We start from the raw sequence: 14141 nt of genomic DNA on the forward strand, positions 1-14141 counted from the left end.
AATGTATTTCTTGACTTTTATTAGAATCCATTTCTGCGTTAGTGTTAATCACAGCAGTAGTTTCAGGAATTTCAAGTTTTATTTGCAGTGGTGCAAAATCTATTTGTTAAAAGTTGAATGGCCACATTCGTGCCAATGTACAGGAAGATGACTAACGTGTTGAGTGGCAGTCAGACACTCATGCAAGACAGCAAATCATTTTACAAATAACTGAAAAGTGTTTTGGAATATTCTGAGGTACTTGAAAAATAAAGCATTTTTTGTGATTTGGGTTAATGTGTAAATTTTAGTAGTACATATGGGCCACAGCCCTTAGCATTATGAATCAACATGGTTTCAATGTACATAAGCACACATTCTTGCACACATATACACACGCATAATGGGGGATTTCAATTATAAATTGACAGACTGAGGGAATCTGAATTCTCATGGTGACAGGGAGTCATAAAGTAAAGTTTTTAGTGTATGGGGAAAATTTCCGGCACCAGCATGTCATGGAGCACACTATGATGAGAGGGACTGATATACCATCATTACTAGACAATAATATTGGGAAATTATATGATACACCAGTTGGAATAAGTGATCATGTGGTGCTTAAGTTTGAATGTGTGGTAAAAGAGGACATCAAAGGAGTAGAGGTAAAACATGAAATAAAGTGGTGATATAATCGTGGAAACTACACAAAACTCAATAATTTCTATATCATTGTAGATTGGGAAATGGAATTCAGCAGCTAAGAACTAGGGTGTTGTACTGAGAGGTTCTGTGAAATTTACAGAGGGAGTAAAGGCATGGGTAGTTCAACTCTTAAATACAGAAAGAATGGTAAGAAAAAGGTGGGAATCACTCGGTGAAAGATGTCATAAAGCAAAGAAGCTTCGAGACATACACTGGTGAGGATAAAGACAGTACTCTAGCCAGCTAGCATTTGCAAGGTATAAGAGAGCATGGAAAGACTATAGCAGGATAAGAAAAGAGGAGCAAAGATACTTTGAAAAAAATATCATGGACAAGGCAACTGAAAATCCAACACCTCCATAAATTTATCAGGGGCTAGTAGTCAATTAAGAAGTAGCTAATAAGGCTATGGAATTCAGAGGGAGGTCTTGTAAAGGATACTGTAAAGGATATGTGAGGAACTGAATAGCAAGTTTAAAAGTGTTTTCACAATGGAAGACAATGTAACTCCAACACTAATGAGATGGAGTGGGGAAGGGGTTTTGGAAATTGTTGAGATTTCTAGAAAAGATATTAAGAGAATATTAAAAGAACTTGACCCATACAAGGCTCATGGTCCTGATGACACTGCATCATATGTGCTTAAGAGATGCACAGATAAGCTTGATAGACTATCTGAATTACTGTTCAAGATGTCACTGTAGAGAGGCAGAGGTGCACAGATAAGCTTGATAGACTATCTGAATTACTTTTCAAGATGTCACTGTAGAGAGGCAGAGGTGCACAGATAAGCTTGATAGACTATCTGAATTACTGTTTAAGATGTCACTGTAGAGAGGCAGAGGTGCACAGATAAGCTTGATAGACTATCTGAATTACTGTTCAAGATGTCACTGTAGAGAGGCAGAGGTGCACAGATAAGCTTGATAGACTATCTGAATTACTGTTCAAGATGTAGAGAGGCAGAGGTGCACAGATAAGCTTGATAGACTATCTGAATTACTGTTCAAGATGTCACTGTAGAGAGGCATAGTGCCAAGAGTATGGAGGAGGCAAACATCATACCTATGTACAAGAAAGGAAACCATGAACAGGCTATGAACTACAGACTGGTGTTGCTTGTATAAGGTTCTGGAAAACATTATTAGAAAGCAAGAAGATGACTTTCTATGGAGGAGAAATTTCCTAAGTGAGAGACAGCATGGTCATATGTAACTAACCTCTAAGACTTTTACGAGAATGAGCTCAGTCCTGGACAAAAGGGAAGGCTGGATGGTCAGTCTGGATCTAGATTGCGAGACGGCATTTAATGCTGTTCCATGAGAGGCTAATTATGAAGCTGAATCAACAAACAGAAAGAAGGGAGGATACCACTTCATTAGAAAGAAGATTATCTCATTGGGAGAGAATAAAGGAAGCATTTCAGAGGAGCCTTTCCCAAATGGGTTAAGATCAGTGGAGTGCCACAAAGTTTGATTTTACGTCCATTACTCTTCTTACTCTTCTTGACCTACATCAGTGACTTGCTGGAATGTACAGAATCCTACCTGAATATGTTTGCAGATGATGCAACAGTCACTGGGGAAGTGAAATGCAAAGAGGACTGCATCAGCTTACAAAGGGACTTATACAAATATGGTTGATCGAATTCAACCATAGGAAATGTAAAGTAATGAGGATGGGATAAAGCAAAAAATGGCCTTAATCTGATTATTACCTAGCTCGAAGTAAGCTTCAAGATTATGTGTATGAAATGGACTTGCGAGTAGACAGCTTCCCTAACCTGTCGCCAGTCTCACATGTTAGAATAGCTAAGGAGACAAACTGTATCTTGGTAAATATCTGAAGAGCTTTCAAGTGTATGGATGAAAAATATTTAGTAAGCTATTCATATCTCAAATAATGCCAAAACTAGAATATACTTCTCAGATCTGGTCATCACATCTAAAGCAACTCATGGAACTAACAGAGAAGTTACAGAGGGCAACAAAGCTAGCACCAGAATCATGAGAGCTATGATACAAGCAAGGGAAAGGCTGAAGGCTTCAAATTTACCCACTATGGAAGAGAGAAGAGTGAGGGGTGACCTAACCACAGCCTTTAAGTTTTTAAAAAAGATCAATGATGTTGTCAGTGAACAGTTCTTTGAGAGACGTATGGATAGAGCAACCTGTGGACATAACATGAAATTAAATAGATAACTTGTTTAAAAGGATATAAAGAATTGTGTATGTTGTATAAGAGAAGTGGGTGAATGGAAAAAATGACTGAGAATGTGGTTAATGCATACAGCACATATAAATTCAAGAGCTTGCATGATAGTAAAGAGTGTTCATGAGATAGGCCCTTCAAGAGCAAAACTTCCTCCTCAAACAGTACAAATAGATGATTCCAAACTTCAGTAAATACCCTAAATTTATAAAACTCAAGCAATACTTACTTTGTTGAAGACTGGCTTGGTTGACAGGACATTGTAAATCAGCTTTGGTGAGGCATTCTTTTGCCCACGTAGTTTTAAACAGTGAACTGCTGGAGTTCTACGGTCATCAAAGAATGGCGGTGATTTCCACTGATCATAGTTTGTTTCAACAAGGAACCAAGACTCTGAGCCTGACATATGCTCTTGCAGGTCATTGATGTGGAAGTTGTCACGCCAACGAGTGATGATGGACCCCTAGAGTAACCAGAGTGTATTAAAGTTCGAACTTTAGGACAGTAGGGAAGCCAAGCTGACTGAATGATATGAAGGAAGCATATACAAAACAGTTGATAGAGATGCTCTGTGGAAGGTATTATGAATATATGGTGTGGGAGGCAAGTTGTTAGAAGCAGTGAAAAGTTTTTATCAAGGATGTAAGGTATGTGTAAGTGTAGGAAGAGAGGAAAGTGATTGGTTTTCAGTGAATGTTGGTTTGCGGCAGGGATGCGTGATGTCTCCATGGTTGTTTAATTTGTTTATGGATGGGGTTGTTAGGGAGGTGAATGCAAGAGTTTTGGAAAGAGGGACAAGTATGCAGTCTGTTGTAAATGAGCAAGCTTGGGAAGTAAGTCAGTTGTTGTTCGCTGATGATACAGTGCTGGTGGCTGATTCAGGTGAGAAACTGCAGAAGCTGGTGGCTGACTTTGGTAAAGTGTGTGAAAGAAGAAAGCTGAGAGTAAATGTGAATAAGAGCAAGGTTATTAGGTACAGTAGGGTTGAGCAACAAGTCAACTGGGAGGTAAGTTTGAATGGAGAAAAACTGGAGGAAGTGAAGTGTTTTAGATATCTGGGAGTGAATTTGGCAGCAGATGGAACCATGGAAGCGCAAGTGAATCATACAGTGGAGGAGGGGGTGAAAGGTCTCGGAGCATTGAAAAATGTATGGAAGTCGAGAACATTATCTCAGAAAGTGAAAATGGGTATGTTTGAAGGAATAGTGGTTCCAACAATGCTATATGGTTGTGAGGCATGGGCTGTAGATAGGGTTGTGTGGAGGAGGGTGGATGTGTAGGAAAATGAGATGTTTGAGGACAATATGTGGTGTGAGGTGGTTTGATTAAGTATTGGAAGGGTAAGAGAGATGTGTGGTAATAAAAAGAGTGTGGTTGAGAGAGCAGAAGAGGGTGTATTGAAATGGTTTGGTCACATGGAGAGAATGAGTGAGAAAAGATTGACAAAGAGGATATATTTGTCAGAGGTGGAGGGAACAAGGAGAAGTGGGGGACAAAAATGGAGATGGAAGGATGGAGTGAAAAAGATTTTGAGCGATAGGGGCCTGAACATGCAGAAGGGTGAAAGGCATGCAAGGAATAGAGTGAATTGGAACGATGTGGTATACTGAGGTTGACGTGCTGTCAATGGATTGAACCAAGGCATGTGAAGCATCTGGGGTGAACCATGGAAAGTTCTGTGGGGCCTGGGTGTGGAAAGGGAGCAAAATCTTTTTCACTCCATCCTTCCACCTCCATTTGGTTTCCTGCTTCTCCTTGGTCCCTCCACCTCTGACACATACATCATCACTGTCAACCTTCCCTCATTCATTTGTTCCATATGTACAAATCATGTCACCAAAACCTCTTTGCTCCCTCCACCACACTCTTTTTATTACCACACATCTCTCTTACCTTTCATTCCTTACTAGATTAAATTGCCTTACAGAACATATTGTCCTCAAAGATTTCACTTCCAACACATCCGCCCTCCTCTGTACAACCCTCTCTATAGCTCATGCCTCGCAACCATATAATATTGTTGGAACTACTTTTCCTTCGAACGTACCCATTTTTGCTCTATGAGATTATGTTCTCTCTTTTCACACATTCTTCATCGCTCTGAGAACCTTCACCCCCTCCCCCAGCCTATGACTCACTTCTGCTTCCATGGTTCCATTCACTGCCAAGTCCACTCCCAGATATCTAAAACACTTCACTTCCTCCAATTTTTCTCCATTCAAACTTACATCCCAACTAACTTGTCCCTCAGTCCTGCTGAACCTGAAAACCTTGCTCTTATCAACATTTACTCTCAACTTTTTTCTTTCACACACTTTTTCAAAGTCAGTCACCAACTTCTGTGGTTTCTCACTTGAATTAGCCACCAGTGCTTATCATCAGTGAACAACAATTAACTCACTTTCCAGGCACTCTCATCCAAAACAGGCCGCATACTCCCCTCCCCCTCTCTCCAAAACTCTTGCAATTACTTCCCTAACCACACCATCCATATACAAATTAAACAATCATGGGGACATTGCACACCCCTGCTGCAAACCAACCTTCACTAGGAACCAATTACTCTCCTATCTTCCTACATGCTTTATCCCCTTGATAAAAACTTCTCACTGCTTCTGGCGGCTTACCTCCCATGCCGTATAATCTTAAGACTTCCACAAAGCATCTCTATCAACCCTATCACATGCCTTCTCCAGATCCATAAATGGAACATACAAATCCATCTGTTTTTCTAAGTATTTCTCACATACATTCTTCAAAGCAAACACCAGATCCACACATCCTCTACCACTTCTGGAACCACACTGCTCTTCCCCAGTCTGATGCTCTGTACTTGCATTCATCCTCTCAATCAATGCCCTCCCATACAATTTTCCAGGTATACTCAACAAACATATGCCTTTGTAGTTTGAACACTCACCTTTATCCCTTTTGCCTTTGTACAATGGCACTATAAATGCAATCTTCAGGCACCTCACCATGATCCACGCATACAATGAATATCCTTACCAACCATTCAAGAACACAGTCACCCCCTTTTTTTAATAAATTCAACCGCAATACCATGCAAACCTGCCACCTTGCCCGATTTCATCTTCCGCAAGATTTTTACCATGGGAAGAGGAAGAAATAATCGTTTACAAAGAAGAAAAGTGGTGGGTTTTAGTAAAAGTGTCTACAATGGGTAAGGTTGAATATCAACCTGATATTTGGTTAACAGTGTGATATATCATGATGAGTGACAGAAAGCGCATAGGAAAAAAGTTGTCTAAAATGTCACCTATTAAAGGTTGGAAATATCATGACATTTAGTGAAGAAAAAGTATGAGAAAAATTTTCTGAAATGTCATTCATTAAAGATTGGAAATATGATATTCAGTGAAGAAAAAGTAAAGGGGAAAAGTTGTCTAAAATTTAATTCATTAAAGGATAGAAATATTAAGACATTTAGTGAAAGAGCAAGAGGAAAATTTGTCTAAAATGTCATTCATTAAAGGAAGGAAATATTATGGCATTTAGTGAAAGAAGGATTATGAGCAAAAGTTATTTGAAGTTTCATTCATTAGCAGATGGAAATAATATGGCATTTAGTGCATGATCATGAGAAAAAGTTGTCTAAAATTTCACTCATTAAAGGATGAAAATATTATGGCATTTAGTGCAAGACAGATCGTGAGAAAAAGTTGTTTAAAATGTCCTTTATTAAAGGATGGAAATATTATGGCATTTTGTGAAAGAATCATGAATTTTTTCTAAATGTCATTCATTAAAGGATGGAAATGGCATGACATATATTGAAAGAAAGATTATGGGAAAAAAGTTGTCTGAATGCCATTCATTAAAGGACGGAAATATTATGGCAGTTAATGAAGAAAAAGCAAGAGAAAAAAGATTTCTGAAATGACATTCTGTAAAGGAAGGAAATTTTACAGCATTTACTGAAAGATCATGAGAAAATAATTGTCGGAAATGTAATTCATTAGAGGATGGAAAAGCATTTAGTGAGCATTAAAGGCCCATTATAATGGGAAAAGACTGCAGAAAATGTACTGCTGGAAGCACTGAAGAGCTTCTATGAGAAGAGTTAATTAATAGAGTAGCAATGACTAGGTTTCAGATATAATAATGTTTTATGGAGATATGTGTAACTTAAGAATGTTATTACATGCAGGTAAGAACACAGCTGGTAGCAAAACTTACAAAACAAGACAATGACAGACTACAGAAGTCTTAAAAATTAAAGACAATGTGAAATGTAATAAGATTAGGTGTTTTCAGTGAGAGAATCACCTACGTAGCAAAATATAGGCAAAAAAAATATAACTTACCTCTCCTTTCTTTGCCCCACCAAGGATGAAGTAAACAGGGGCTAGCAGTCGTGTGTGTGAGAACATATGTTTGGCTTCTTCATAGGTCTTAGCATTTTCCATGACTTCTCGTGTCAGAAATGACACCCATCTAGAAGAAAAAATATACTAGTTGAATGCGGAATGAATGAATGAGTAATTACCACAAGTGAAAAAACATGCAATTTAACTGATAACATGAAGATGTTTCCTCTAAGTGTTCAGCTCTAACATTGCCATGCAGTTTAACAAGAGGGGTATATTCTTGTGCAAAATCATTCCTAATGTGCAGCTCAATACCAAATGCTACTTTCCATGTGGACACTAGACGATCAACAAAAAACAGACCATGACAAACACCCGCCACTGCAAATGAGCTATCGAGTAACAGAGTAATCTCATGTATCAAAACTTACTCTATTAGCTAATTATACCAAACTGAATGCAATCAACATGTGATGCTGTGGCAGAAGGGAAAGAGAAGTGAAAAATGAAAGCAACATTAGCATAGAGTAAACCCCACCAGATGGAGTATGATTTCTTGGAGCTGATAATCATTATAACAGCAAAGGCTGTGAATTCATAGGACTTCACAAGCACTTATCCATGGAGATATAAACTTGGTGATGTGGGTAAAAAAAAAATCAACTGAAATTTGTTTAAAAACAATAGACCTGGACTTTAACCTGTTCTGTGTGAGATATGTGGCCTGCAGCAAGCTTTCAGAGCATTGCCTATTCATGTGGGACATGGATTTCATAGGTTTGCTTATTCCATTCAAGACCCAACTTTCTTACTGCAGTGTAGTATTAAACATTGTGCTTTTACAAGACCATCATTGGAGTTTCTATGATAACCATAAGTTGTAATAACCTAAGTTATGAATTGCCAGCCATAGAAACCACACCTTGTGCTGTTTTTTGATTAATTACAGCTCTTGTTGTAAAAAATATAGAGATACGGAATATCAATACCTAATCATACACAAAATGTTGAGTTGAGTAATACAAACTTGCTGAGATAATACAATCTGATGTGATATATTGTGTAAATGTGTCTCCCTCTTCCTCCACCATTTGGAAATGACTGTATGACAAGTTATGTGTATGTTTTTGCCTTGTTAGATGGTTGTTTAGGTACTCTGTATATTCCTAGCAGTGCAAACATATGATATGAGTCACCATGCTTCCTTAGACAAGCTGGTCACTGTTTGATGGATGAATGTAGAAAATACCACCACCACCCCATCATCATCCAGAGTGAGCTTGGGTCTATTTCCACAGTACATTGGGGTATCTCCTTTCTAATTATCATTTCATTGTTGTTAAGCCATATTTCATATTTTCTAAAGGCTAAACTAATTATTTTTTTCCACCCACACACAATGGGTTAACATATTGGTAATAATAACTAATTCATTTTCATGTATCAATAGAAGTTCTCCTCTTTATGTAATGACTCCAAGTGGCAGTTGGCACTGTATTCTCTCGCAATCACCAATGTTATGGACACCTGACAACACACAAAGTGTCAGTGATTAGGAAGGCACATTTACACTGGAGCAATATAATCCACTCTCCTGATGTTCCTACAATGATTAGGAATGCTATTGGCACAAGAGAAGAGAACACCTGAGAAGAAAGTAATGTAACAGACTACGAAAAATATAGCTTAAATGAAGAATAAAAAATAAGCACTGCAACATATGATAGAAATTATCAACTGGAAAGCATAGCAAATATCAAAAAGAAGCAAAGAAACACACTGATTATGACACTCAATGATAAAAAAATTTTGAGATGTGTGTGTCAGGGAAACAGTGAAACCTGATTTTGATTCGATAAATTTTGAGATGAGTGCGTCAGAGAAGAAATTAAATGATACTGACTCAATGATTAACCAGTTTTGAAACATGAGTGTGTCAGGGAAGAAGTGAAACCCTGAAATAACATAAAACATTCATTTCAATGTGAACAGCTTCATAAGGAGCTGGATATTGCTGGCTTTTTGTCCTTAGTCTCTAAAATTCAACAACAGGAACTGTTGGTCATACTTAAATTGTTGCCAACTGACATAGCACAGAAACCCACTGCTTAAGAGAGTCCCACTGGTAAATATTTTGCGAGTGCCTTCAACAAGGAACAAGAGGAAAAGTTTATCTCTGTTAGTAGAACAGAGGGATATGCAGATGAGATGATATTGCAATAATCCTACAAAAAAATGGGATCAAAGTAATAAAAATATGACACACTGATGATACTCAAACTATACAGAAAGCTTAAAGGTAATTTACTGTTTTACAAGTTGTACTTAGAAAAAGTAAAGAAGCAGATTTCAGTCAGTAAGACATATGATAAAAGATGGACACTTACTTTTGTTTATGGTCCTTAAAGAGAACCCACTCTAAAATTCCAATGTAACCACCATTAAGACCAAAACGTTCATCCAAACTGAAGGTGAACTGATTCTGAAATGCAAACAATTTGTTAGCTCAAGATTGCAGACCTCATTGATAATGGGAACCCTCTTGAGAATCAACCAACTTTACCTTTCATGGTTAATACGTTGTCCCTTTCAAACTGAAGATTTAATTTTTTCTTAAAGTGTATGCAGAAGGTACCTTCTTTACGTGATTTGATAGAACACTGACTAGAAAATTAAAGGAGTTACTCTAACAGAAATTTTTAGATTGTGTAAATAAGTATAGTGAACATAATAAACTAAAATTATTCAACATGTACAACTTTACTTTGAATATAAAAAAAGGAATTTTTCCCATAGTTAGCAAGCTGGGCTAGTTTGCTTAAACCTTAACATTTCTATCATCTGTTACTATTAACTCTGACTCCAAACTCCATTTATTAATAAAAAAGACTGAAGGTGCTGACGGAATGACTATGAAAACCAATGACAAACACAATTTCAATTCCTGTAATGTGGGCTTGAGAAATAAATTTCATAATCAGCTACAAGCAGACTGATACATGTCATCAATGTAATTACTCAATTACTCTAAAACTGATTTTGCCCAAAATTCAATAGCCAGGCAAATTGCAAAAAATATAAATGACATACCTTTTTGACAGCAGTAAGAATGCCAACATAGCCAGCATAATTGACTGATTCATACACTAATTTCCCTCCCTTTATCCAACCCAAATGGACAATCAGAGGCTTTAGTAACTCTGCAACACGCCATGAGTGTTTTTTGGGATCCCAGCTATAGGTGAACACAAAAATACATATATGAGAATCCACAAAATAGTATAAGTTCAAATGAAAAGCAGAAATTAATAATATTTATGAAACAAATATTATTAGTCATAAGTACAAAGATTGAACCAAGGCATGTCAAGCATCTGGGGTAAACTATGGAAAGGTCTGTGGGGCCTGGGTGTGGAAAGGGAGCTGTGGTTTTGGTGCATTACACATGACAGCTAGAGACTGAGTGTGAACTAATGTAGCCATTTTTGTCTGTTTCCAGCACTGCCTTGCTGGGGGGATGCTATTTTGTGTGTGGCAGGGTGGCAATGAGAATGGATGAAGGCAGCAAGTATGGATATGTACATTGTATATATGTATATGTCTGTGTATGCATATGTATGTATACGTTGAAATTTATATGTATTTAAATGCGTGTGTGGGTGTTTATGTATATACATGTGTATGTGGGTGGGTTGGGCCATTCCTCACTAACACATGAGATAACTGTTAAGTATTTTTTTTTTTTTTTTGCTTTGTCGCTGTCTCCCGCGTTTGCGAGGTAGCGCAAGGAAACAGACGAAAGAAATGGCCCAACCCACCCCCATACACATGTATATACATACGTCCACACACGCAAATATACATACCTACACAGCTTTCCATGGTTTACCCCAGATGCTTCACATGCCTTGATTCAATCTACTGACAGCACGTCAACCCCGGTATACCACATCGCTCCAATTCACTCTATTCCTTGCCCTCCTTTCACCCTCCTGCATGTTCAGGCCCCGATCACACAAAATCTTTTTCACTCCATCTTTCCACCTCCAATTTGGTCTCCCTCTTCTCCTCGTTGCCTCCACCTCCGACACATATATCCTCTTGGTCAATCTTTCCTCACTCATTCTCTCCATGTGACCAAACCATTTCAAAACACCCTCTTCTGCTCTCTCAACCACGCTCTTTTTATTTCCACACATCTCTCTTACCCTTACGTTACTTACTCGATCAAACCACCTCACACCACACATTGTCCTCAAACATCTCATTTCCAGCACATCCATCCTCCTGCGCACAACTCTATCCATAGTCCACGCCTCGCAACCATACAACATTGTTGGAACCACTATTCCTTCAAACATACCCATTTTTGCTTTCCGAGATAATGTTCTCGACTTCCACACATTCTTCAAGGCTCCCAGAATTTTCGCCCCCTCCCCCACCCTATGATCCACTTCCGCTTCCATGGTTCCATCCGCTGCCAGATCCACTCCCAGATATCTAAAACACTTCACTTCCTCCAGTTTTTCTCCATTCAAACTCACCTCCCAGTTGACTTGACCCTCAACCCTACTGTACCTAATAACCTTGCTCTTATTCACATTTACTCTTAACTTTCTTCTTTCACACACTTTACCAAACTCAGTCACCAGCTTCTGCAGTTTCTCACATGAATCAGCCACCAGCGCTGTATCATCAGCGAACATCAACTGACTCACTTCCCAAGCTCTCTCATCCCCAACAGACTTCATCCCTACCCCTCTTTCCAAAACTCTTGCATTCACCTCCCTAACAACCCCATCCATACACAAATTAAACAACCATGGAGACATCACACACCCCTGCCGCAAACCTACATTCACTGAGAACCAATCACTTTCCTCTCTTCCTACACGTACACATGCCTTACATCCTCGATAAAAACTTTTCACTGCTTCTAACAACTTGCCTCCCACACCATATATTCTTAATACCTTCCACAGAGCATCTCTATCAACTCCATCATATGCCTTCTCCAGATCCATAAATGCTACATACAAATCCATTTGCTTTTCTAAGTATTTCTCACATACACTCTTCAAAGCAAACACCTGATCCACACATCCTCTACCACTTCTGAAACCACACTGCTCTTCCCCAATCTGATGCTCTGTCTGTACATGCCTTCACCCTCTCAATCAATACCCTCCCATACAATTTGCCAGGAATACTCAACAAACTTATACCTCTGTAATTTGAGCACTCACTCTTATCCCCTTTGCCTTTGTACAATGGCACTATGCACGCATTCCGCCAATCCTCAGGCACCTCACCATGAGTCATACATACATTAAATAACCTTACCAACCAGTCAACAATACAGTCACCCCCTTTTTTAATAAATTCCACTGCAATACCATCCAAACCTGCTGTCTTGCCGGCTTTCATCTTCCGCAAAGCTTTTACTACCTCTTCTCTGTTTACCAAATAATTTTCCCTAACCCTCGCACTTTGCACACCACCTCGACCAAAACACCCTATATCTGCCACTCTATCATCAAACACATTCAACAAACCTTCAAAATACTCACTCCATCTCCTTCTCACATCACCACTACTTGTTATCACCTCCCCATTTGCGCCCTTCACTGAAGTTCCCATTTGCTCCCTTGTCTTACGCACTTTTATTTACCTCCTTCCAGAACATCTTTTTATTCTCCCTAAAATTTAATGATACTCTCTCACCCCAACTCTCATTTGCCCATTTTTTCACCTCTTGCACCTTTCTCTTGACCTCCTGTCTCTTTCTTTTATACGTCCCCCACTCAATTTCATTTTTTCCCTGCAAAAATCGTCCAAATGCCTCTCTCTTCTCTTTCACTAATACTCTTACTTCTTCATCCCACCACTCACTACCCTTTCTAATCAACCCACCTCCCACTCTTCTCATGCCACAAGTATCTTTTGCGCAATCCATCACTGATTCCCTAAATACATCCCATTCCTCCCCCACTCCCCTTACTTCCATTGTTCTCACCTTTTTCCATTCTGTACTCAGTCTCTCCTGGTACTTCCTCACACAAGTCTCCTTCCCAAGCTCACTTACTCTCACCACCCTCTTCACCCCAACATTCACTCTTCTTTTCTGGAAACCCATACAAACCCAACTGTTAAGTATAATAAATATAAATGAATAAAGCACAAAGAATAATGGAGAGACTGTGAATGAGACTATCTCGATAAGCTGTCCCTATATAAACTTTATATGACTGTGTGAAAGAAAAATGTAAGTTCTGGAGATTGAAAAACCATTTGCCTACCATAGGCACAGCTCCATAAGGATCTAAGAGCACATGGTGGTTTAAGACTATTTTACCCCCAAAAATGAGGTGTGCCCACCAAGATTCACCCTCTTCAAACATTATAAAACATTGAAGCCTGCAAAGGCACATTTATAGGGCCCAGTGATCATACTGTACACATCCTGGCCAACAACATGGTGCTGTGGTGAGGATGTGTGATTTAAAAGAGTAGGTAAATATAAGGAAATGAGTATGTCCAAGAAAGAATGAGAATATCAGAAGGGATAATAACTAAAGAACATATGTTTCAGTATCCATGGGTTGGGGTGAGAAATGAAGTGAAATAGTACAAAATTTTGATAAACTCTTAGTGTTGAGCGATTAAAACAAGACCAAAGACAGAAAAAGAATATCAAGTTATCCAAGTTTATTAATCAGAAGGGTGGATGTAAGAATAACTATGAAGATTTGTAAGTAAATAAGGCATAATAATATGATTCTGCATAATAACATGCTGCAGAAAGAGAAAAAAAATCTATACAGTAAAACTGATTATAAAACTTTTAGAATAGCTATGGAAATCAACTGTTGGACAGCAATGAGCATTGAGCACTGAGGAATGAGTGAAAAAGAG

The 14141-nt window shown here is 38.6% G+C and overlaps 1 protein-coding gene across 1 annotated transcript in view; it reads right to left on the reverse strand.

Moving 5' to 3' along the window:
- The window catches only part of LOC139761193 (acid ceramidase-like), a 32130-nt gene that overhangs the window by 5370 nt on the left and 12619 nt on the right, over positions 1–14141 (reverse strand). Inside the window, exons 6-9 of the mRNA XM_071685223.1 lie at positions 10317–10461; positions 9614–9708; positions 7224–7353; positions 3125–3358 (exon numbers count right to left, since the gene is read on the reverse strand). Coding sequence (XP_071541324.1) covers positions 3125–3358; positions 7224–7353; positions 9614–9708; positions 10317–10461 — 604 coding nt within the window. The remainder of the gene's footprint in view (positions 1–3124; positions 3359–7223; positions 7354–9613; positions 9709–10316; positions 10462–14141) is intronic.

This window comes from Panulirus ornatus, chromosome 39 (genome assembly GCF_036320965.1).
Source record: "Panulirus ornatus isolate Po-2019 chromosome 39, ASM3632096v1, whole genome shotgun sequence".
NCBI classification, from domain to species: Eukaryota; Metazoa; Arthropoda; class Malacostraca; order Decapoda; family Palinuridae; genus Panulirus; species Panulirus ornatus.